This window comes from Panthera onca, chromosome X (assembly GCF_046562875.1).
Source record: "Panthera onca isolate mPanOnc1 chromosome X, mPanOnc1 haplotype 2, whole genome shotgun sequence".
NCBI lineage: Eukaryota > Metazoa > Chordata > Mammalia > Carnivora > Felidae > Panthera > Panthera onca.
In genome coordinates, this window is record NC_138357.1 from 109790308 (window position 1) to 109817163 (window position 26856).

A 26856-nucleotide genomic window follows, 5' to 3' on the forward strand; every position below is an offset into this window, starting at 1 on the left:
GAGTTAAGATAATCAATAGAAGACATGATCTCCGTCTGGCAGCTGATGCTACTTATGCCTTAATATCCATTATCCTTTTCTTTTATAACAATAGAATTTTAGTTGGGTACATATCTGCCCCAAACAAGTGTACATTTCCCAGTCTCCCTTGTAGCGAGGCATTGCAGTGGGACAAAGTCAGAGCCAATGAAATAGGAGAAGTGGGTGCCCTGAAATGTAAAGACTCTGTCCTTCCTTTGTCTTCTTCTTTCATCTTGTTATCTCAAATCTTCCTTAGTTTTGTTGTTACACATACTATGGATAGACTGAACCGGATATACATTTGATTGAATGAGGGACTGCCTCCCAATTTAATGAATGACAGTACATATGACTCATGAGGACAAATATGTGTTTTCTATTCAACCAGTGTCCAGTACAAGGTCTGAAAACAAGGGGATTGTCCATCCTAATTTTGGATATCAAATGATAATATATTATAGTGAAGAATACATGTTTATATTAAATATATTCTAGTGGGAATCATATGCATTTACTCCAATATTCCTTATCATTTAAGAGAACGTTTTAACAGGGGTACCTGGATGGCTTAGTCCGTTAGGCGTCCGACTCTTGATTTTGGCTCAGATCATGCTCTTACGGTTTGTGACTTCGAGCCCCATATCAGGCTTTGTGCCGACAGCACGGAGCCTGCTTGGTATTCTCTCTCTCTGCCGATCCTCATCTCGTGCTCTCTCAAAATAAGTAAATGAACATTTAAAAAAAGAGAGAGAGAATGTTTATGGGGCACCTGAGTGGTTCATTCCGTTAAGCATCTGACTTCGGCTCAGGTCATGATCTCGCAGTTTGTGAGTTCGAGCTCCCCGTCGGGCTCTGTGCTGACAGCTCGGAGCCTGGAGCCTGCTTTGGATTCTGTGTCTCCCTTTCTCTCTGTCCCTCCCACGCTCATGCTCTGTCTCTGTCTCAAGAATAAACATTTAAAAAATTTTTTAAAAAGAGAGGATGTTTTAAAAGCAAATGAGATCCATTTATAGGCTGCTTTGCCTGAGTTAAATCAGCAGTCGATCTTCACATTTTAAATTTTAAACCAAATAAAAAATTGTATTTTTATAGTTCAATAAAGAATACACTTTGTTTAATTATCATAGCTGCTGGTAAGGTTTGATATAATCCAATAGCCTAGATCACAAGAAGTATCAATAATTTATACTATATCAGGAATAAAATTATCAATTCAAAAGGAAATTGATGAATATTCCTCAAAACAATTTTAATATTTGAAAAATATTCACATACAACTTGAAAGCATGCACAACGTTCTGCCCCAGGTCCTTAGGATCCTGGATAATGATTAGGTATGCTATGTCATGCCTACTGTAGCAAAAAATTCATTATTATTTTTATTATAATTTAGAATAGGTCTATCACAAGGTGCTCTGTGAAGACAACATGCCAGTTTAAAAAAAAAAAAGGAACTGGAAGCTGACTCAAGAGCAACCTTTTCTTCTGTGAATTCTGATATTTATGCTAAGCATGACCTGTTCAGATGCTTTTCAAAAATGAAGGAAAATCAAAATTGAATAAAAATTCCAGGGACTAATTTGCACATCATTTCTTGACTCAAACTGGATACAGCTAGTTCGAGGGCATCTACTAGAAATAATTTATTCAGATTAAAATTTTGTCAGTAAAAAATATTTGTACTTCTAGTAATACAAAAAGGGCTTAAGAATCGGTCACACATTTATTTGGTTAAGAGAGCATCCCGAGGGCTTGTGGACATTTCATTGTCCTTTAATACTCATATTAGCAAGACAAGCACATTGTTAAATGATTTGGGTTTCTATCAGTTAGCTGTGCATTGATATGATGGAGAACTATTAATACACAAGCCTTGACACCAGGCAAATAATTCCTTTTCTTCTTTTTTCAATTCCTCATCTGACATGGGTTCAACTTTCATGCTGTCAGAAGATGGGGAGGAGAAGACGACTGTCTTTTTTTGCTTTGTACGTGATGTATCTGTCTGTGGTTCCTAGGAAGAATTATAAATAAAAGACGGAAAAAAACTGGTTTTTACTACTTTGTTTTTATAGTGACTGTTTATACTTAGCCTCCTGGTAAAAAACTTAGAGCAGATTCTTTAAGAATTACAAAGTAACACATCAATACGTGCTGGTAGGAATATACTGAGGGCGACTTTACACATACCGCTTTTGTAAGTTTAGATAGAAATGGATTTTGTTTTGACAAAATCACCATTAGCATCGTGCTAAATCGACAGCGTCAACGTACAGAGACGACAGTTTTTCATTGCTGCTGTTGTCGTTCACCACCTCATACTTATGCGGAGCCCAAACAGCCAATATTTATCAGGTTAGCTCTATTGTTGAAGAATTTTAAAAACATGGGGCACCAAGAGGAACATAGCTTTAGACTATCTAAGTAGATACCAAAGGCATTTCAACCTTCACCTTGGAGATAAGGAAAATTCTACTTATAGAAGTAGAATTACTTACAGTTTGAATAGTGTACAAAACAATGAATTCAGTACAAGTTCAACTTACAGTCCCCACAGAAGCATTTTTTTCTTTAGCCATCTTGTAAGCTTTTTTCATTTTTTCAACCTTCATTTGAGCTTGCTTAGATCGACGACCCAGATGTTGAATTTGACTCTGCTGTTGGTAGGGCCCATACAAAGGTTGGATAGTTGGAAAGGATGAAGGGCATCTAGAAAAGATTTGTATTATAGACAGAAAAAAATGCACAAAATAACATTTAAATGTAAAGCAAGTTCCCTATTTTTTTAAAGCATCTTCCAGCAAATGTATCATAGACCTCAGTTTTTGGAGCAGTACTGCATGTAACTTTTTAGGCCAAAGTTATCATTTCTGCTTAAATTCCACAGCACAGTTCCTTATCTGTCACCTATGAAGGTGTATAAATGAGGATGTGGACCACAATGATGGTGAAAATGATAAAACATGGTATCAATCTAAAATCCGTTTTCCTGGAAAATACCATGTAGTAGCCACTTGAATCTTTTTTAACACACCATATACTAACACCAAAAAACGAGTAAATTTCATAATGGCCGAAAACAAGCTGTTTTTATCAGTGCTGGGATCAGATACAGGTGGTGCCACGCCCTACGCCTTACCACTGCAAAGCACATAGGCCCAGCTTCCAACTGACAGCATTGGCCTCACTCAGCCCGAGGGCTTGCTTGCGAAAACAAGAGCCCATGTGTGGAGAAAGTGCCCGAGAATTACTACCTCACCTCCTAAGCAGTCCTTAGCCAATGACTGCTGCACATTGGCGTATACATATCCCAGCTCCCTGCCCCTGCAGGATAAGTTGAGTCACGTGTTCTACAATGGCTTGGACATTCCCGGGAGGGATTAAACTCCACTTACCCGCAGAGATAACCTGTTTGCTGACACACACTGTTTCGGCAGCCTGCCAACCATGGATGGTTCTGGGGTCACCTCCCAGATAAACTACTCATATTCAAATCTTTGATCTCCCAGGAGATCCCAAACTAATACTGCGTTCATAGAAACCTGTAAGAAAATACTTTTACCTCTTTAATTGATTTAGAATTTGGCTACTTAATTTGGCTCTTCCAGTGACTCATCTTAGCCAATCAATGGCAAGGGTTCAAATAGCAAGGAGCCGAGGGTATACATCATTTATTTGGCCTTGGTGGTAATAGGGTTAAGTTCTATATTCAGTGCTTATATGGATGAGTTAGAGAAAGTCTATTTCATGATGACAGACTGCCCCCTACACCAGGCCATCTGTCTGGCAAATGTATACCCTTGATCATAAAATATATGGGCTAAATTATATTATTGGGGCAGCACCACTCATCTCTAGCCCTGAAAAAATCCAGCGCATTTGCCTGATACTGGGTCACCAGTGTCTTCTTCATGTACTGAGTATTTTTTTCCTTTCAAGTATGACTCTGTGGAAATTGACTACCAATACATCCTCTTCAATCTGATTACCTCTTTCTTTTTCTTAAGAAAGAAAGCTCTTCACTTGTAAATAAGATGGGCTAGGTGAAACTTGGAAAGAAAAAAGGAATATAATGAGAGCAGTCGTATTCTGTCCATACTGTTTCAGATCATAATACAGTCTATTTTGCTACAACATGAGTTTCTATAATGTGAATTGGCTCACATGTTATTGCTAAAGAAGGGAATAATGTGACTGTAATTTATATGCAATTTGTCCTCAGCAAGGAGAGCCGGGATAGCAAGAGAATTATAACCTTCGGCAGAAAAGGAAAGAAGGTCCTCAGCCCTGTGTGCCACAGGCAACGGGAGCCCTTTTGGCTGTATTTATGAAAACGAGAATTAGCACCTGCATCTAGGGCCTCTCCCCAGAGTGGCACCCCTCAGCCCACGATCCACCCTTACGGCGCTCCACCATACTCCCCACCTTGAGGGGGTTTCGGTTATTGGCAGGTTGCCCGGCCTCTCGTGTCCGCTTACAAGGCAACCACACTAGCCCAGGGCCACACTTCCATCTGCGCTAGCACCGTGCCCACTACCCGCTCTAATTAAAGAGATGCCAGCATTTCCACTCGATCGTTCTACATGTTTTATATTTTCTGTGCTGGCCTCCAGCCATCCTGAGCTGCCTGTCTGCTGGTGCAAGTTATCTCCCCAGGTTCCAATTGTCCTTTTTGTTAGTGTTCTGTTTACAAAGATGCAGAAGTTTGGAGCAATCTGCCCCAACCCTGTTTTTCCCATATGCCATATTATGATCTTTCATGAGCTATTTGGCAGAAAGTGAACATTTTCAGAAATGCCCCTAGTATCGCAACCCAGGTAAAATGTCACTTTTACCTAACTTCAGAAACAATCCGTAGCTGGTGCTTACGCATCTCTTCCGTTTGTGGCTTCTGTAACAGACACTTCATTTCTTTTTGTAGACGGTGTGAGATTATTCCAGACTCTGCATAATGAACTATGTCATATATTATCATCGTCCTGGGGATGTTTTTGAGGTTTAATTTTCGCCAGTAGTTATTTCTGCCACCATAGGATGCAGGAGTCTCATCCAGAAGACTGGAGTACTATATGGAAACAACAGGTAAGAATGATTGGTTGTGGGTACTCTAGAATGTTTTTAGACACATTTCTCAAGGTTCACGTGTCCAATGTCACTTCATCAAAAAGCATTCCCTGATCCCATCTCTGAACCTTATCAGCAACGTTCTTCTATGGCTTCTTACCGACTACTTGATGTTTTAGTTATCTGTGTACTTAGCTCCCCACCGGAAGTGCGCAGGGTCCTTGTCACGCAGCATCATGTACACAGTACCACACTAACTCTTTATTTAATGCATAAACATTTTAATGGCAAATATATGATCTGCATACCTGGTGGTACTTGTTCCTAACATGCTTAGGTTGAGAGGACATTTGCATAAGCCTTTTCAGAAATAATGAGTTCATCTCTGGTACTAAGGGGCGAATTTCACTATTTTCATTTATAGTATTCGTAGAAATCCCACTGCTATTTATTTTTTGAATTTAAAATATCAAATTAGGAAGGTTAAAATTCAAATATATATAATCAATTCAACCTTATAAAATGTTCATTTAAGAAATAAAAATAGGGGAGATGCTCTAGCAACTGCCCGTACCACGGCAGCCATGATCTCCCTAACGGACACCCAGAATGTTGGAATGGGATTAACAAGATTTGGAGTGTTTTTCCTGTTCTTTGGAATGATTCTCTCTTTTTTTTTTAATTTTTTTTAATGTTTATTTATTTTTGAGAGAGAGACAGAATGCGAGTGGGTTAGGGGCAGAGAGAGAGGGAGACACAGAAGCAGAAGCAGGCTCCAGACTCTGAGCTGTCAGCACAGAGCCCGACGCGGGGCTTGAACTCACAGACCTCGAGATCATGACCTGAGCCGAAGTCGGACGCCTAACCGACTGAGCCACCCAGGCGCCCCATGATTCTCTTTTTTGACAAAGCACTACTGGCTATTGTAAATGGGTTTCTTTCCTGTGGTCACTGGCTTTATTAGAAGAGTGCCAATCCTTGGATCCCTTTTGAATTTACCTGGAATTAGATCATTTGTAGATAAAGTTGGTAGCAACAATATGGTATAACAACAAGTGAACTGAAGACTCATTTAAAATATTGTATTATATATAAATCCTTTGAGGAATATTCAGCACAAAATGAAATGACATGAAATAGCTTGTAATGTTCTTTACAGAAGTTTAAAACGTACAGTCTACAAAGTACCCATAGCAGTTAACAAAGAAGAACTGAGAACAGGCTTCTAATCAAGTGATTTGAGAAGTCAGCGAGCAAACTAAAGGAGATGAAATCTATGTTACAATACTTATTGAAACTCTTGAAGGCGATTTTTATTGTTTATCCACAATGTGTGAAACACAGCTGTCCTTGGAGAACTGCAGTGCCTGTTTCTTTCCTTTTTATTTTGAGGGTGCAGGAACACGCACAGGCATTTGCTTTTTAGAAATATCCACTGGAATGGCAAAAATATTTCTAGTTGCACTGTGTCTCTGAAAGTGATGCATGAGTTAGCTTGGATTATGTCATTTTAATGTATTAAACCCAAGGAAAACCCAGTTTTGATGGATGAATCACCTTTTTTAAATATATAAACGTATGGCTAAAATAAAACATTGGTGGTTCTTCTGATCCCTAATATTTTAAAGCCAGATGAAAATCTGAACTAGATATTCACTGTTGGAATACACAAAGGTCATTTATTCTTTATAAACGAACACTCAGAACTACTCATGTGTCTTGAGAGTCTGACTTGAATATCTGTATCCTACATTATATGTAAGCATCTAACAAAAAGAGTTCTTGACCATGAAGTAGTCTGTTACATTGAATAGTCTTTTATTTAAGATACTAAATGATGCAAACCTAATGGATTTTTCCATGTCATGGTGTTTTCCTTTCTTTCTTTCTTTCTTTTTCTTTCTTTCTTTCTTTCTTTCTTTTTTTATTTTAGCAGTGGTTTTACTATTTTGCTTTTCATAAATCGAATAACTATTGGTAATGTTTACTTTAAGATGTAATATGTTAAAAGGTTAAACTTATAGGTATTTGTTAAGGGCTTTTCATGTAAGGCCGAGTTTTCCTTTATTTTTAGCCTTTTCATAACATAAAAATCAATACACATGATGAATGCTTCATAAGATGCTTCGTCTTGAGTTCATGGAGAAAATATCTGAATCCACATGCTAAAGTTAGTTTACAGTAATTAAATGGGCTATAGTTTCTTAAAAACATGACACTAAAAAAATGTGTTGTTTTTTCTACTATTGATGCTTGACTGGCAGTAAGAAACAGTAGTTGTTTCTTGGTAGTTTTCCAAGCTGGCAGCTTTTCTGGTAGATGTAAGAACACATTTCAACAGCCATAGTACTGTTTGTTTTACCACTAATGACTGCACTATTTACCTTTTTTTTTAACAGTTGCAAAGCTTTTTAATGCGCAAAATTATAATTTAAATCTGTGATTTTTATTTACAAACATGTCTAAAAAATATATCATAGATTGCATTATTTTTGTATGCACAATGCACAAAGAACTCCCATTTTTGCTTGTCAAAAGAAGGAAAGACTTGGTCCACAGTTTAATAGTTCAGTCTTGTGGATTACTGTCTTTTGGTACTGGCATTTGACTTATGACATAATCAGTGAAACTAGATGATATTGACAAAATGAGACTCCTACCTCAATAGTTCATGGAATAATAAAAGACCTAGTGTTGTGTCTAATGTTCTTCAAAAAAGTAATATCCTCATTTGGAGAGTGTCAGATATATACATATTTTGGGGATCGACTTAAACAAGTTGCCCTGTAGGACTCTTCTACATATTTTTGACTGATCCATATTATTTTCAGTGGCTAGATAATTCTACCTTTTTAGAACAAGAACAGTATCTGTTAATGTAATGAACATTTGTATTATTTAGCTCCTTTGTAGACATGAATTTCTACCAAAATGTTCTTTGCACCGTAACAGAAAACTTTTTCAAAATCTTATTTCATAAGCATTATTAGAAGTTGTGTAAAGGATTTGATAATTTCCCAGTCCTTAGTAAGATTGAGGGGCTGGAGCAGTTTTCAGTTTTCAAAGAGCCAACAATTAATCTCAAATTTGAGTTTGGGACTGCTTGGCAGCGCTATTTCTTATTCAGAACCACTGATGAGGCTCTATTTTTAAACATATTAGTCTTCTGACAGAAATCACTGTACATTGTATTGTTTCTTCCTTTCCAAAATGAGCCTTCTTTGTGACAAAAATGTACTTTGATTATTGCTATACAGATGGAGGAAAAGGTCTAATACTACCTAGCCTTAAGTGTACCTGGCACTGTTCAAATGTATTTTCTGTAACACAAACATTCTTGCAATGTTTTTCTTTTCCCCTTATAAATTGTAATTCCTGGAATAGTGCTGCTTTAAAAAGTCTCAGAGTCATTTTATATGATCTAACAATGGAATATTGTAAATACACTAGTCTTACCTCTCAATAAAAGGATACTTTTCTGTCAAAGAAAAAGAAAGAAAGAAAGAAAGAAAGAAAGAAAGAAAGAAAGAAAGAAAAAAAAAAAAAGAAAGAAAGAAAGAAAGAAAAATAGGGCCAGGGGAGCCCAGGTGGCTCAGTTGGTTAGGTGTCCAACTTTGGCTCAAGTCATGATCTCGCGGTTCGTGGGTTCGAGCCCCGCATCAGACTCTCTGCTGTCAGTGGAGCCTGCTTCAGATCCTCTGTCCCCCTCTCTCTCTGTCCCTCCCCAACTTGTGTACCCACACTCTTCTCAAAAATAAATTTAAAACTTAAAAAAAAACTTTAAACAAACAAATAAATAAGTAAATAAATGGAATAGGGCCAAAGGATCTACAATGCTGGGAAATAGAATATCAGCTAGGCATTTAGGGTATCTCTCTCTCTCTCTCTCTCTCTCTCTCTCTCTCTCTCTCTCTCACACACACACACACACACACACACACACACACACACAAGCAGTCTTTCTTTTGATTATTTAGGCAGGTACAAATTTTAATTACTACCATTTGATTGAATAAGCCCAGTCCTCCAACAACACTTTCAATTTCAGTTTCCATAGTGTAAGTTAGTAATTGTATAAAATGCAAACTTTGCTGAGAGCTCTTCAGTCCATAGGTCACTACATAAATAACAGATGTGTGTAGTGATTAGTGACAAATCAGGTCGCTTCTTCCAAAATGTGTCACTGATTGGTCACCGAGGATCTGTTTTGTTCAGTTCACACAGAGACAGCAAAGTATGTAGTTGTATCACCTCTTTGTCTCCCGGTGATAAACCCATGTGACATTTACCCAAAAAATATATATATAATAAAACAAAAATAAAAGATAATCAAAAGAACAGGCCAACAGAGAAACACAAAGTGATAATGTTGGAAATGTAAATGGAGTTCTACAAGAAATAGGTGACCAAGGGGATACTGACATTGCCATCATTCAAGAGCTTGTGGCTGGGCAGCTAGAGGAACTTGGTGAAGGTGAATTTACCAGCATAAATGAGGAAAGTGGTTGTGACAACAAGGATGAAGCTGGCCCAGAGGAAGTGACACTGAAAAAAAGATACTTCACATTACAAGAACTCTGAGATTTCACAACATTTAAAGCGTAGGGGTGCCCGGGTGGCTCAGTCGGTTAGGCGTCCGACTTCAGCTCAGGTCATGATCTCATGGTTCATGGGTTCATGCCCCATGCCGGGCTCTGTGCTGACAGCTCAGAGCCTGGAGCCTGCTTCAGATTCTGTGTCTCCCTCTCTCTCTGCCCTTCCCCCATTCATGCTCTGTCTCTCTGTGTCTCTCAAAAATGAATAAATGTTAAAAAAATTTTTTTAAAGTGCAAAGGACAGGGGCACCTGGGTGGCTCAGTCAGTTGAGCGTCTGACTCTTGATTGCAGCTCAGGTCGTGATCGAGCCCCATGCCAGGTTCTGCGCTAACAGTGTGGAGCCTGCTTGGGATTCTCTCTCTCTATCCCTACCCCGCTCTCTCTCTTTCTCAAAATAAAGAAACAAACATAAAAATTTTTAAAAATAAAGTGCAAAGGATAAAATGTTGGTAGGTAATCTAAACTTAGGAAGGAGTAGGACAATTCACCAAGGCATAGAAAAGATGCTCACTCCGTATTGTAAGTTACACGAGAAGAAGAAGAGGCAAGTGCAGTTGAAACTACTGCTGATAAACTGTTTTTTAAAGCTTTATTGGGATTCACATCCCATACAATTCACCTATTTAAAGTATATAATGCAATAGTTTTTAGTATATTTACAGTTTATATGTTTTTTACAAAGAAATGAAACACTCTTGATCCTCAATGTTCCTAATGTTTTAAATTATAGGGTGATAAATGTTTTGCTTTTTTTCCATTTTCCTATATAACAGATAGCAAGAGAGTTTTTAATGTTTTGATAAGATTTAAAAAAAATTTTTTTAATGTTTATTTTTGAGAGAGAGAGAGAGAGAGAGCGCAACAGCAGGGGAGGGGCAGAGAGAGAGGGAGACACAGAATCTGAAGCAGGCTCCAGGCTCCGAGCTGTCAACAGAGCCCGACGAGGGGCTCGAACCCACATACTGTGAGATCATGACCTGAGCCGAAGTCAGACGCTTAACCAACTGAGCCACCCAGGTGGCCCATTGAGAAGATTTTTTTTAAAGGCATGGCACAATCATGATTTTTCCCATTGATTATTAAATTTGCTTTGCACAGTTTCAGCTTGCACGATCTTTTTTTTAAAAAGATTTTATCATTAAGAAATTTCTACACCCGATGTGGGGCTCGAACATACAACCCCGAGATTAAGAGTTGCATGCTCCACCAACCAACCAGCCAGGCACCCGTGCATGGTCATTTTTAGGGCCCCGCACTACGGTGTGAAGTGAGCACTGTTTGTCTTGCTGAGAGTGGAGCAGTAAAATGGGTAGACACCTCAGAACCATCAGTGACCTGCTCTAAACTTAGCTATGTGACCTTGGGCAAGTTTTTAAAAATCTTGTTAAACTCCATGTTTCTCATCTGTTAAAGGGTCACATAATTCACAAAATTGAGGATTGAAGGAGATAATAAGCAAATGAAGAGCTAAAAACAGTGCTGTGTCCATAAAGGGCTCAAAAAATGTCAGCAATCATCATGTCTCTCTCTCCCAATATGTCTATCTGGGGACTTCTTTCTATGACACCAATCCTTGGCTTAGCCACAGTCTGCAAGTACGTGACCCATGTCCTTAGCAAAGACAGTCGGCATCCCCAAGCACTACTTATTTCCCGGTTCAATTCTCTCATTTTCCAGGTTAAGGCTCTAAAGGAAAGAAAACACAACTGGGAGTCTCTAAGGCATGGCAGTAATTTCATGTGTCACACTGACACAAGTGAGTGAATAGTTATTATTATGAGCCAGAATTTTGGGATCCCTTGTTTCTTTAGGACTTGTAAAATGGCGGTAATAATAGTACCTACCTCTTAGGATTGTTATGAGAACAAAAGGAGTTGGTATTACAGTAGCGTTTGCTATTATTATTATTTAGGTATCTAGTTTACGTTCACTGATTTAGCACTGCTGTCCAACCTGTTATGCAGACCAGAAACCGAGGAGCCATGCCCGGCATCTTCCCTTAGCTTGCCTCCCTGTCACCAAGGCTCCACTCATTTTATTCTCTAACTATCTCTTGTGTCTCTAGCCTCACGGCCCTCAACCAAGAGACCACCATCTCTCCTGAAGTACAGCAGAAGCATCCAAACTAGGAGAAAGCTCTCGCTGTCTGTCCTCAAATCCATCCTGTACACTGCAGCCGCATGGGTCTCTTCACTTACTAGATTAGATTACCTCATTTCTTAACACACTGTACCAGCTTCTAGTTGGACACAGGATGAAAGAAAAGAAAAACACCTCACTATGGTCCAAAGGCCTGCCTGAAGCTCTCTTACCAGCCCTCCGGGCCACCGACATACCAAACCCTCTGCTCTCTCTTCTCCAGCCCCACAGACCTGCTTTCAGGCCCTGCATTTCTTCCTGCCACAGAGTCTCTGCCTGGGGCGCAGCACCTGCTCAGCCCCAGACTGAGGCTGTGACACATTGTTGATTGCCTGCCCGTCAAGCATTTCCCACTTCTCCCTTGCCTCCAGAGCCCTGTTTTGTTTTGTTTTGTTTTGTTTTGTTTTTCCAAGTATGGAACAGTAATATGTTCCAGGAAGGAGGGCCCCAGCATATGAACCATGATTGTTCTAAGTCAATCATGGAAAACGGTCCCAAGTCCCTTTATCAGTGATTAGTTTAGGGGGAGCATGTGATCCAGTTCTGACCAAAGGAACCAGAGGGGAAGTCTGCTGGGGGCTTCTGGCAAAGATTTTTCTTCTTGAGATAAAAAGGAGAATTACGCTTAGGAGTCCCCTTGTTCCTGCCTTTGAAGGAGGTTGAGAACGTGATAGGCATCTTGTTACCATGTGAAGGAAGAGAAGAGCACTGGAATGAGCTGACCCAGAGCCCTGACGTCCTGGGGCTGCTGCATTAGCTAGCCCAGGACCCACCTACCTGTGCACTTCGGACATGGGACAATAAACGTCCTTTGTTGTCTAAGCCTCTTGTGGCTGGGAACATTCTGTTACTAGCAGCACACAGCATCCAAACAATAATCGGACCCTTCATTACCAGGCCAAATCTCCATCTTGCACTATTTTAGCACCATGTATTTGAGTTTTTGACTTTTTTACTGAGATAAAATTCACGTAATCTAAAATTCACCATTTTAACCATTTTAAACTATACAATTCAGTCTAAATAAACATTGTATCACTACTATCTAACCACAAAACATTTCCATCACCCCCAAAAGAAAGGCCACATTCAGTAGCTATCACTCCCCAAATGTAAAAAGCCAAATATTATACAATTCCATTAATAGAAACTACCCAGAATAGGTAAAGCAGAGACAGGGAGACAGAAAGCAGATCCGTGGTCGATAAGGGCTGGAATGATGGAAGAATGGGGAGTGACAGCTTAATAGATACGAACTTTCCCTTTGGGGTGACAAAAAGGTTCTGGAACTAGATGGGGGTGGTGTTTGCACAACATCATGAATGCACTTAATGCCAGTGAATTGTACCATTTAAAATGGTAAATTTTGGGGGTGCCTGGGTGGCTCAGTTGGCTAAGCATTCAACTCTTGATTTTGGCTCAGGTCATGATTTCACAGTTTGTGAGTTCAAGCCCCATGTCGGGCTCTGCAATGACAGTGTGGAACCTGCTTGCAATTCTCTCTCTCTCCCTCTCTCCCTGCCCCAACCACCCTCGCTCACTCACACGCGCTCGCTCTCTCTTTCAAAATAAATCAACAATAAAATGATAAAATGGTAAATTTTATATTGTGTGTATCTTGTTACAGTGAAAAACATGTATGATCCTTTCTTCTTGGAGTACAAGGCCAGAGCCTTTTTTTAATTGTTGTTTCTAATATCTAAATCTCAATTCCTTACTTGCATGTAATCTTGCAGGGTGACAATATCAATTTCATCAGTTATTTTGAACTTCTGGAAAAAACGTTCCTCTTCCATAACTTGATGACAAAATCTCCTTTTCCCCATTATTTTGCAAGCATCGGCCACTGCCTATAAAGAGAATAGAAAATAGACTTTTAAAACAGTAGTATAATAGCAGTAATTACCAGTGCACGATTCACATATTGCTTCTGACAAACACATCAAATGTTGTTCCTTCCTTCTGGCAGCTTGCTGGTCAATAAAAATACTGTATTTACAAAGAAAAGACTGTATAGGAATTTTTAAACCACTTAAAATTTGTTTCCATAACCATGTCTACATAGTTTTAAAACGTAGGTGGAGCAGTAATGAGTTTACAATTCTCAGAGAAACACGTTTTTTTTTTTAATCTGTTTTTCCCCCTCAAAAAAACCCCATTCTTTTCCCTTAAAAAAACACAACAAAACAAATCTCTAACGTCACTCATGCTGTCAAGGCAAAGAAAACGTCCTTGGTTGTTACATAGGTCGCCCTGGGAACTGCTCTGAAAGGTGTCACCGGGTGCCTCTCTTTCATGTGTTAGCTAATCCCTCACCCCCAAATGGAAACACGGACGTTTCAGATTGCTTAGACTTCCCTCTGTTTCACACTTCATTCTCAGGGGCCAGAGAGTAGCAAAGCAGTTTTTTTTCAGTCCGAACTGTCAGCATTTTATACTCAAGGAAAGCACCTGAGAGGGCAGAGGTACAGGAATGACAGTAAGTGCAGAGGACCAGATCCCATCCGGCCCTATTTGCACCGTACCCTTCCACATACACCCATCCTTTGCTAAGCGCTATACATAGACTGTGAGTAGAGACTTAAGTACTCCCCACCCTTGTTCCCACCCCCCATAAGTATGTGCTGACTCTTCTAACACATATTTATATTACATATCTGTGCTTCTGGCCACAAAGCATATGCTTATGAGAAGGGAGACTGGTGTAGATGAAAATCCAAATATCTTTAGATTCCAGATTAGTCTCTCCTTTCCTTTGTATCTCAGGATGTGTATTTGTGAAAGCATGGGAACTCCGTGTTATAAGGCTGATAGGAGGGTGGCTGAGACGAGATCGAAATTTGGAATCTCTGTTCTTTTTTACTTAACATACAATGTAACAATGAGCCTGAATGTATTTCCCATTTCAATTTTTACTTTTGGTATTGAGAATATTCCTTTTTAAGTTTTTCTAATTCCAAAGCTTAAAACACAGACACGTATGGAAAAGGAAAGAATATTCAAATGGTTGTAGTTTTATTCCTAATGTGCTACCTGCAAGGGACAGAAACAGCTTATGTGATGGAACCTTCCTTTAGGCAGATCATCTTTGTTTTCCATTTCATTAGTTTCTTTATACACTATGCCTCTAAAGAGAAGGCAGTATTGGCACGTATCTCCATTATGCTTTCTTGCAATTAATTTCCTGTGGGTTCTCATTAACCATCCTCACAGTGATACTAGAGGTAAAAGCAAATAAATTGTACAGTGAACAAGTCTGAAAGCCATATAATTTTTGCTCTGAGGATTTCTTTAGATACAACTATATTTTACTTTAGCTTAAGTTACTTAGTAAGGGTATTTCTTGTCAGTTCTTCCCCACTCTACTCCACTCAGCCACCACCCACAATCCCTCCCAGCCCTGGTTTCCTTATTTGCACAGCGCCTCAGCTGTGTGGCTCAGCTGTGTCGGGCCCAGCCCAGTATCCAGCCAAAAAAACCCTATGCCTGGCAGCGCAGGGCAGGCTCGCTGCCCACTTGCGACAGGGGTTTGAAAAAAGTTTGCCCTCCGACGGCCAGGATGTTCTTTCTCAGGCATCTGCCGCGTAAGGCCAGATTCGGGAAAGTACTTCTGGGTAGGAAGGGATGGGAGAGAAGAGCCCAGACCCAGGTGAAGGGGAAGGGCGGAAACTGGGCAAGAAGCCCAGGACAGCAGCCAATCAGACTAGAATTCAAGAGGCAGGTTCCATTCTTAGTGGGTGACTCAAAAGGCCCAAGAGGGGCATCTCTAAATGTGACACCTCCCCTGATACCTGGCATCACTGTGGCTCAGAAGCCCCCACAGCCCTGCCGCTGGCCCAGATCCACACCTGCGCTTGTCAAGTTACTCTGCTATCTGAAGTCACTTCCCCGGCTGCCTGGAAATTGACACTCTCGAAACTAGCAAAAGCTGGCATCCCTGCACGGGAACCGTGTTTCTGGTTTGGAGCAGTACAGTGATATACAGGCTCAGAATTGATAAAACCACCACAACCACTGGTGTTGTTTCAACCTCAAAGTGTGCACAGGGCAGCGGACAGACTGAGAGTATGCAAGCCTCAGCTCTGCCCCTGACAAGCCCCTCCAAGTTCCAGCTTCCTTGCAGTCAGAATGGGAGTAACATGCACCTCACCAGAGTTATCGGGGGGCCGTGGAAGAGAACACATTTAGCAGGCCTCCTGACTCAAGATTGGTTAAGAACGCAGGCTCTGGAGTCAGGATTACTGGGTCTTGATAACGGTTCCTTCGCTTTCTAGATGTGGGACCTTTGGCAAGTTACTTAGTCTTTTAAAACTGAGGATAACAACAGGCTGTACATTCTAGAGTTTATGAGAATGCAATGATAATGCACACGAAATGTTTAACATAGTACTTGATAGTGCTCAATAAGGGCAGCTAATATTAATAATAATGTTTTTCCTTTTTATCTAAATGCCCAATCCTCAAAAAGAACAGGGATCTTCAGTTGAAACTAATGGTTGCTGGATATTAATGTGTGAGAACGGGCAATTACTCAGAGGCATTCCAGGCCATGGTGTGTGCAGCGGGCAACTTTAGTGCTTGTCAGACTCCATTGTACGTAGGGTCATCTGGGGGGGGGGGGGTCTTGTTAAAATCCAGGTGTTGATTCAGTGGGTCTGGGGTGGGGGCTGACATTCTGCATTGCTAATAAGTTCCAGGGGATGCCGGTGCTGCGGGTCTGTAGATCACACTCTGAGTAGCAAAGCTTTAGAATATTCTAAATATAGTTGGGAGGATGAACTATAGTGACAACCCTCTGAAAATAAGCATTGCTCTGAAAATAGATCATCGAAGTAGGTAACTGAAATGAGATCTCTTTTTGGTACACGTGGCTATCTGATTGTTCTAGCACCATTTGAACTGACTTGGTACCTTTGATGAAAATCAATTGATCATCTATGAGCGGGTGTATTTCTGAATTCTCTATCTTATCTCATTGATCTGTGCATCTCTTTATGCCATCACGACACTGTCAGGATCATTTTAGCTTTTTAAATCTTGAAATCAGCTAATGTAAATCTTTGTCCTTCTCTAAAGTGGTTTAGGCTATTCTACATCCTTTCACTTGTTTTTACTTGTGTGTGTGTGTGTGTGTGTGTGTGTGTGTGTGTGTGAGAGAATACGTGAGAAATACCATTGGGAAATGGTAAGGAAATGAAACTAGAAATGGAAATAACAACTAGGGAAAAGACAGAACAATAACAAAACTCTGTGAAACTCCCCTTCTTCATAAGTGAACTTAGATTACATGTCTGAACTAAAACTGACTTGTTTATTTCATATTAAGAAGTAAGTGGGGGCACCTGGCTGGCTGAGTTGGTAGAGCATGTGACTCTTGATCTTCGGGTCGTGGGTTCGAACCCCATGTTGGGTATAGAGATTACTCCAAAATAAAATCTTAAGGAGCACCTGGGTGGCTCAGTCATTCGAGTATCTGACTTGGGCTCAGGTCATGATCTCACGGTGAGTGAGTTCAAGCCCTGCATCAGGCTCTGTGCTGAGAGCTCAGAGCCCAGAGCCTGCTTTGGATTCTGTGTCTCCCTCTCTCTCTGCCCCTCCCCCGCTCTCTCCCTCTCTCTCAAAAATAAATAAACATTTAAATAATAATAATAATAATAATAAAATCTTTAAAACAAGAGAAAGTGAACTTAGAAAAGTTGGATCAGTTTGCTAAACACACAATTTCTACATTCAAAGGACCTGAGTAGACTTATAGTGAGAAAAATTCTACTCCTACAGGTTTTCTATCAACCATGTATCCAAGTGTTAGCAGAGTTTGTTACAAAGTTGAACTAAAGGGAAAAAGGAATTCTAAACTGTTCTCTTGTGTTCTGATCATTTAAATCCCCTTAGAATATTTAGTGAAAAACTCAAATAGTGCTATCACATTTTTATAATAAGATCAAATATTTTTAAAAATATATTTGTGTGAGTATTTTTTATGGAAAAAAAGGAGACACAGTAAACTATTAACAGTGATCACCCCAGGATAGTGAAAGTCACAGCACAGAGAGAAAAGGCATGAGGTGGTTTTCTTTTTAAAAAAATCTCTGTGCTATGGGGCGCCTGGGTGGCTCAGTCGGTTGAGCGTCCGACTTCAGCTCAGGTCACGATCTCACGGTTCGTGAGTTCGAGCCCCGCGTCAGGCTCTGGGCTGATGGCTCAGAGCCTGGAGCCTGCTTCCGATTCTGTGTCTCCCTCTCTCTCTGCCCCTCCCCCATTCATGCTCTGTCTCTCTCTGTCTCAAAAATAAATAAACATTAAAAAAAAATTAAAAAAAAATCTCTGTGCTATTTCCTTTTTTCCCCAACAGTTACTTTGTAATTTAAATAAAAATTGAATTTATTATACAGCATTTTAATGAGTTTTAATATACACACAGTGCTTTCCAGTCACGAACTCTAAGTTTTTCATTTGCTCCAGCTTGTGGACAGTAGGGGCCACCAAGGGCAGATCCAAGAGAATTTCAGTTCCTGGAAAAGTCTCATTATGTAACCTCAGAAAACCAAGAATTGATGATATTTTATAGGAACAACGACAAGCTCATTCTGTACATAAATGTAGCACGACTTTATTCCTCAAGATGTAGGATAAATATCAACTTTTGCATTTGAAGTTATTCTATATAAATGAACAAATATTGTTTCCGGAACACCATATTCCATATGAAAACACACAGTCCATTTGATACATTCTGAAACTGAATTAAATTTTCTCTGATATTGCCTGAGAACACAGAGAAAAGCAGTCTCTTTTTCTTTTCTTTTTTTTTTTTTCAACATTTTTTATTTATTTTTGGGACAGAGAGAGACAGAGCATGAATGGGGGAGGGGCAGAGAGAGACGGAGACACAGAATCGGAAACAGGCTCCAGGCTCCGAGCCATCAGCCCAGAGCCCGACGCGGGGCTCGAACTCACAGACCGCGAGATCGTGACCTGGCTGAAGTCGGACGCTTAACCGACTGCGCCACCCAGGCGCCCCCTCTTTTTATTTTCTAATATTCTTCAGAGAATAAATGCCGTACATCCTGAATCTGATCAGAAACTCCCAGGGGCACCTGGGTGGCTCAGTTGGTTGAGCATCTGACTCTTGATTTCGGCTCAGGTCATGATCTCACAGTTTGTGGGTTTGAGGCCCACATACGGCTCTATGTTGACAGTGCAGAGCCTGCTTGGGATTCTCTCTCTCCCTCTCTGCCCCCCCCTTCCTCAAAATAAATGCATAAATATATTTAAAAAAAAAAAAGAAAACTCCCAGGCTGTATGGTCTTCTATCCTGAACACATTCCATTACTGACGATTTCAGATGGACCATACTTTTCATGTAAACTATTTCCAGAAGGCTACAGGAAAATAACCTTTGATGTATGGTTTATAAAAGGCTAAATATAAGAATGCACATGTTTTTCTCAATCATTGTCGTGTATAAAGGCCAAAGGAGCAAAACCTACACTGTAGATCCTTGTTATTAAAAGTAGGGTCCGTGGGCCAGCAGTAGTGGCAGCACCTAGGAACTGGTTAGAAATGCAGAATCACACATCCTGTCCCAGAGCTAATGAATCAGAAATTACATTTTTGAAGTTTATTTATTTATTTGGGGGGGAGAGAAGAAGTGGGGGAGAGGTGGAGAACGAGGGGAACAGGGGACTCAAAGCAGGCTCTGTGCTGACAGCAGAGAGCCTGATGCGGGGCTCAAACTCACAAACTGTGAGATCATGACCTGAGCTGAAGTCAGACGCTTAACCAACTGAGCCACCCAGGCACCTCAGAAACTACATTTTAACAAGATTCTCAGATGATTCCTATGCTGTAGATAGAATTACTGTATATATACTGGTATATATACCCAGAACTCAGGGCATTGCAGGGCTTGAACCCATGAACCGTGAGATCACGACCTGAGCTGAAGTCAGACGCTTAAGTGACTGAGCCACGTAGGCGCCCCCAAAATTTTAATACAAAGAAAAGTGATGAGTATTTTTAGAGCCTTATATAAGGAATTCTTTCCAAATATTTTTTAGCTGATAAACAGAGACCCTCTTGAAACATAATGCTTAAAAAAATATTACCCGCCTGCTGGGCTGTTTAATGGTGAAATAACTTAGTCTGTACATTTCAAGGGCAATTTAGATACTACATAGATGTTAAGAAGCTAAAGCAACATAAAATGTATATTGTGAAAGAAACATCACCTCACTCGATGGCTTTAAGAATTTTTTTCCACTGAAATAGTTGTAACCATGTCCTTCGGTATGAAGAAAAATTTTAAATACGATGACAGGCGGAAATGTTTCACCACTAAATCTGAAATAAAGACCCAACATTAGTCATCTGGCATCAGGCTTGGGGCTGAGTTACTTCTCCTCCGTAACAGGTAACAAAATGGATTACAGAGGTGAAAGAGTCACACTTTGGTGTGTGGGCTCACAACTATTCTCATTCGTGTGTCAGATTGGATACATCATGGAAAAGGAGCCACTCTCAAGGCAACTTGTGGCCCAAGAGTCATGTCTCTGTTTCTCCACATAATAAATGAAAATAAGAACAACACATTTACTCTGTAATTATACCCTGAGAACTTATGAGGACTTAAGAAAATAAATTTCTAAGGTTTCTTCATTTTAACTAAGTACTTCTTGAAATAAATCAGTATAGAAATATTACCTGAATCTAACTTTACACTTCATGCTAGGATCTTTCACAAGCTCAGCCTCTAAGGGGCTCACTTCCTTCAGTATTTGATGTGTCACACGAAGTTCCTGAAATAGATGATGATGCTATCAATGAAAAATGGTACCCTGCCCAGACGTAATTTACTGAAAATAACAGAGGTGGCATGGTGAAGTGAACAGCACGCCAGACTTGATGTTCTAAAGACCCAGGTTCTAGTCTTGGCTCCTCCGTTTATTACCTGTGTAGCCTTGAGTCAGTTACTTCATCCTTTTAGCCTCCAAGTTTGAGTAGGTGTCCCTCCTTGAGATCCCAGGCACTGTTCTTTCCCTCTGACAACACTTTTCACAATGTACTCTAATTAACTATAAACTAATCTGTGTCTTCCACTAGACTGTAAGGGGCGTGAAGGTACGGGATACTGTCTTTTTACTCTATCATGTGTTCTCAGCATTTAATACAGTCCTTGGAATACAGCAGGTGGTTAACAAATATTTGATATTGAATGAATCACTGTAAAATGAGGAAAATAACTGTAATGTCACTAGCTTTTAAGCACCTTTTATATACCACATGCTCTGTTAACGCCTTATATACATAACCTCATTTAATCTTTACACCTCAGCAATATTATTCAAAGATTATTGTTCTCAGCTTTCCAATGAGCAGGCTGAAACTCTGGGAGTGTCTGTAATTTATTCAAAGGCACGCGGGTAATAAATGGACAAGCCAGGATGCAAACATAGATCTCTCTGGCTCTAAAGCCCCCACCCCCTGCCCCCATATGACCCGGCCAACCTTTATGCCTATGACGATCACATAAAAAAGTACACCAAAGGCCTTTTATAATGACAAATCATTATTAATGTAAGGTAGGATCTTGAAGTGTCAGGACAACAGATTTTTTTAAAAAAGAATTAATTTCCTTTTTTCTGTTACCCTAAGCATCTACAGTTATACCAAAACCAGTATTATGATAATTAAATGCCAGTGCCATACATGAAGACAATGAACGGGTAATGGACCTGAACCGGCACCCACTTACCTGAGTGGGTTTTCCCTGAGGTATTCTGCTTACTGGCATCAGAAATGGGTCTGTGGCTCAGATGGTGAAGAAGTGTACAAGCTGCTCAGAGCTGCTAAAACTCCCTTAATGTGACTATTACTAATTACAGACTACTGTAATCAGGGGTGATATGCTTAGAATACTTGGTACTGCATGAAGGAAAGCTTAATACTCCGCTGGCATTGCCAGAGTTGTTCTTTTGGAGAGTGGAGGTGGGGCATGCCCACCTTTGGGGTGTTTTTGTTTTTGCTTTCGTTTCTGTTTTGTACTTAAATAGGACCATATTACTCACACTGCCCTGCACTTGCCTTTTTTCACTAATGAGCTGCCTTTGTTTGTATTGCAGAACCACATGCGAGGCTGCGAGGTTTAACACTACGAAAGCACCAAGGCTTATTTAACTAGCATCCCACAGGTGAACACTCTATGGTTTACTTTCTTTGCTGTTACAAACAATACTGCGATGAAACTGTACACGTGTTGTAGAATGCATTCCTAGAAGTGAGATTGCTGGCTGGAAGGTAAGGGCACTTTTAATTCAGAGATTTTTCTTGTTGATGATCACTGGCCCACATCTTCAAATAAGAAATTGAAATTTTTAAAAGATCTTATTTTGGTTTCAGAAAAGGAAATGATAGGCACGTCATTTACAAATAAATCCAGAAATATTCATTTAGGGCAATCCTAGAACCGCATGCGTTATTATTAGGTTCAAATAGGACATCAAAAAAAGGTTACATGTTCTATCTTTACTTCACACACCTTTTAGCTTGTAAGTAATTAAATCTTCCAGAGAAAACAAAAAGCAAAATACATACTGCTGCACGAATTGTGTGCTTTAGGAGTTGAAATATTGTTTTGTCCATATGAGATAACCAAGCTCTCTGTATCCTTTGGGCTGAAATATCTTTATTAGTTCTGAGAGGGAACAAAAAGAGGTTAAGATGAGTGAAGTAGTTTCCATTTTCCTAAAATCTTGGGGAACTCTGAATTTCTGCTTCTTCCCCCTGTACCATCCCATCCCCCACCCTAAGACTGACCTATGAGGAACATTTCGATGTGGTAATTGGAACTGGTCATTTGCAGAATCTAGTCAGAATGAGGATATAAAATATTTGAGAATATTTCCCTTGAGATCAAAAAAAAGTCCCAGCTAAAACTGTATCAGCAAAAGCATATATATTATAAATAAAAACGTGTGAAGGGACAAATCTGCTTTCTTGAAACATCCATGACCTAAAATGATTCCATTACAGTTAGTTCTTTAAAACACTGTCCGACTAGTCCAAGTCAATGAAAATAGCATGCAGAATACTCAAAGTTACGGTAGGTCCAATTTTCTTCTGGGAACAGACAACCATGCCCCAAAAAGAGAAACTCCCTTCTTTGATCTTTGCTTGAACCAGGCTCATCCCGTCAGGTCAGGTAAAAGAATTATTTTACTTTTGATCATGTGTCAGTACTAGCGAATTGTAGGGACCACCCTTTCCCAACCCCCACCCCCCCATCCCATCATTACCCCTCACAAGGCCTCATGTAAAGAGAAGTAGGTACTCTTATATAAAGTCACCATTAGCTGGCGAATGCAAACTACAAGACGCAGAGTTGAAAAGGCCTGGAGTATGGAAACAAAGCTTTAAATCCTAGCTGATGCCATTCATTAGCTAGTTAACCTTATGCAAATCACTTACCTTCTCCCAGTGGCTGCTTCCTCACTTATAAAATGTAATAATAAGACTGCTTCACAGTTGTCAGGATCAAAGAAATGTGTGTTAGCATGCTTTGCAAATTATGAAATACCATAATTATTATAATTACTATTCAATTCAAAAGTAATTTTAAAACAGACAAAAAAACCCTCTAATTTATAAAACAAGAAGTGTTTGATGTTAGCTGGGTAAATACCGTATGGAAACTGACCCGTGGTGGAAAATGATAAAGGACGAAAGACAGCTACTTACTGTTGTGCTGCCGTTCCCTTTACAGTATTTGACAAATGCACTTTGTGGTCTTTTCCTGAGCATGGCTTATCTGGTTTCAGAACATCAGTAACTGATGCCTTTGAGAAGCACTTCCAGTGCTTCATTTTCCTGACGAAGTACTCTGAAAGTACACAGATTCGGCATTTGAGGTCATAATCTATATTATTGCACTGTTTGGACAAAACTGAACTGCCATATGGTTGTTGGGCTAATAACAGAACCCTTTACAAAGGAAGGCAACATGGATCTTAATGTTGCTTACAGTTTGCATGCTTTATGTACTGAAAATATTCTGAGGTATATGGAAAAGACAAGTGGATCTATCCATAGCCTTCTAACTGGCCTTCAGTCTCCAGTCTGTGTGTCCTTCTGGGTTCCTCCACACTGCAGCTGAGTTAATCCCGTAGAGCAATAATCTAGCCTTCTCACTCCCTAACTTAAAATCTTTCAGGGACACTTCATTTCCTCCACATTGAAGTCCACACTCCTTAGAATGGTGTTCCAGACTTTTCTGTCTAGTGTCCAATCTCTCAAACATCAAAATACCAACTTTCATCAGCATTCCTCTCTAGACTGTGAGAACAAGAACTTGTCCACAAAATTAGTCAATGTCTTACACACCTGTACCACTGATCATGCCATTTCCTCTCCCTGCAGTGACGTCTCCACCACCAGCAAACATGAACTCAGGCTCCAAGACACCAGCTAATTGATGCCTCTTCTCTGAAGTTTTCCACCCTCTCTTTTTCATACAACTGCTCACCCTGTTTCCAAGGTCCCATAATACCATACACGTTTTTCTTTTACAGTACTTCTCATATTGCATCATAATTTGTTTTCTTGGCGGTCACCCCAATAAGTTTGTTGAGGGCCGGAGGCATCTTGCTAACTATGGAATCTTCCGTGCCTACCGAGAGTGCAGGGTTTTTACATGCTTGCCTGAGAACTTTCTGTCCTGGTTTTATCATGAAATAGCAGTGAGACTTTGGGCAAGTTCCTTAACCTCTCCATAGCTGAGCTCCCTCCATGGTAAAGTGAGAGGGTGTATACTAAATGATTCCACCTTTGGAATCATTGTCAAAGGTTTTCCATCCTTTGACACATTACTCCAATTTGAATGTAGTTCTGAAATTTGAAGTCACTGCTTAGTCTCTTCTACTAAAGCAGGGACTCTTTATCCTTTCTTCTGGTGCCATGGACCCGTATGGACAGACTCTTTTTTTTTTTTTTTTTTTTTTTTTTTTTAGAGAGAGAGACAGAGCATGAGTTGGGGAGAGGGGCAGAGGGAGAGAGAGAGAATTTCAAGCAGGCTCCATCCCATGACTCTGATATCATGACCTGAGTCAAAATCAGGAGTCAGATGCTTAACTGACTGTGCCAACCAATCGCCCCTGGACAGACTCCTTCTAAGAATTATTTTTTTTAAGTTTATTTGTTTTGAGAGAGAGAGAGTGTGTGCACACGTGGAGGAGCAGAAAGAGAGAGAGAGAGAGAGAGAGAGAGAGGAGAGAGAATCCCTAGCAGTCTCTGTGCGTGGGGCTCGAACTCACAAGCCATGAAATTATGACCTGAGCTGAAATCAAGAGTCAGCTGCTTAACTGACTAAGCCACCCAGGCACCCCTAAGAATTATGTTTTATAAATTTATAACATAAAACACGTACGATCACAAAGGACTCCACAATTATATTGAAATCACTGTCAAAACATTTTCAAAATCAAAACTATAGGAATTTGTCCTCTTTATGCATTAAATAAAATGAGAGTTCTCAAAACTACTGTACTCGTCAAGAGGTAATGAGCAGAAATGCTATGTCAAGATGTCTGCTACGACTGTACCATTATATGAAAATATCTGTACTTTCTACTGGGGAGAAAGTTGCCAGTACTGCTGATACTACTGTGCTTTACTGCCTACACTATAATTGAAAGAAATGCTAAAGTTCAGCTACAGATGAGTGAAAATAAAGTTGTAATTTTTTCCCCATCTAAGTTCATACACCCCCTGAATTAAGAACTCTTACCCTAATCTATCACTATACTTCACACTTTTATATACACGTGACATTCCATTACTGATACAGAGCCTTCAGAGGCTTTTCAATATTTGTCCTTGGGGATATGGATGGGGATGGCTTGGAATATACAAATGTCTGGATCAAGAGAAAATCAGCCCATAACATCTGGGAGTTGGCCTGACACTCACAGCTGGGCTTTGGTGTTACCCTGGCTTCCTAACAACACCCATACCAGAGCAAAGCCGGGCTTCCTTGAATTCGCTCCCACATGACCCAACCAAAGCCCAAATCTTATTATACATCTTTCTAGCACCCCCTTAGTGAGATGCCCCGTTGTGCCAAGTTGTGAGTTTTCCTCGCAGCAATCAGAGATATACTCAACTTGTACAACTACAAGTGGTTGAACACTTGTCTTTGGTCTTGGGCTGGAAGGCAGCGACATGCCACCACACAAACCACAAAAATCTTCCAGATGCCTGCCTGGATGAATTTACACTTTCTATGGGGTGAGGAAGCATAATACAGATTGAAATATGAAACCCTCATTATGAGACACTATAACAATTATTAGGCGAGATCACAGGTTTTAAAGGCAGACTACCTAGGTTTGGATCCCGGGTTCCCACTTTTTCGGTGTGGCCTTGTACAAATTACTTCTCTGTGCCTCGGTTTCCTAATCTACTAAACTGGGACTAATAATCATACTCATCTACCTGGGTTGTTGGAAAGATTAGATGAATATATGTAAGGAGCTTAGATTAGAGCTGAGCACATAGTAAACACTACGTTAGTTTCTGCTATTCTTGTTAATAAGATAAGTATTCTCATTATTACCTATTTCTAGTAGTATGAAGGGACATGTGATTCCCAGGGACGGGTATACGCTTAAGTATTTTAAAGGGAAAAAAGTCAGGGCCTTTCGAGGGCCTAAAGGACATGGCAAATTATATTAGATTTAAAACCTTAGGAACTTCCACCCCACGGTAAAAAAAAAAAAAAAAAAAAAAAAAATCTGAAAACCTTTTGTGAGATAAATCCAGGCCCCAGAGGTCGGCGACTTCCGGCCATGAGACTTTCTCGAAGCCGCTCGATACCCGTCGAGCGCCCCCGCCCGGCGTCCTCGGAGCAGAGGATTCCCAGCCCAAGTCGCTGGGCGCCCAATCGCGGCAGCGAAGGCCGATTCCCAGCGCGGCGCGGTGCCCGGCACCTCCCTCCTCGCGCCCCCGCGTGTCGCCCACACGGAGCTCGTGCTTTCCTGCCGC

General features: G+C 40.3%; 1 protein-coding gene across 1 annotated transcript; it reads right to left on the reverse strand.

Annotated features, from left to right (window-relative positions):
* Positions 1-1725: 1725 nt before the first annotated feature.
* CXHXorf58 (chromosome X CXorf58 homolog) lies at positions 1726-26789 on the reverse strand. Its single transcript, XM_081793600.1, has 9 exons — positions 26615-26789; positions 23557-23698; positions 22414-22513; positions 20524-20618; positions 20052-20163; positions 13539-13670; positions 4857-5086; positions 2568-2730; positions 1726-2035 (listed from the first exon to the last, which is right to left on the reverse strand). The coding sequence occupies exons 2-9, from the start codon at positions 23679-23681 to the stop codon at positions 1847-1849; spliced, it is 1146 nt and encodes a 381-aa protein (XP_081649726.1). The 5' UTR covers positions 23682-23698; positions 26615-26789; the 3' UTR covers positions 1726-1846.
* Between the last annotated feature and the right edge of the window lie 67 nt (positions 26790-26856).

What these genes read in the sequence shown, in the direction of transcription:
- CXHXorf58 (XM_081793600.1), bottom strand. Translation starts at nt 23,681, where the DNA reads ATGAAGCACTGGAAGTGCTTCTCAAAGGCATCAGTTACTGATGTTCTG. An exon ending in TCTTAAAGCCATCGAGTGAG is followed by an intron (nt 13,671 to 20,051) that starts GTGATGTTTCTT and finishes TTCTCTTTATAG; the next exon opens with GCAGTGGCCGATGCTTGCAA. An exon ending in CGGATTGTTTCTGAAGTTAG is followed by an intron (nt 2,731 to 4,856) that starts GTAAAAGTGACA and finishes AATCTTTTCTAG; the next exon opens with ATGCCCTTCATCCTTTCCAA.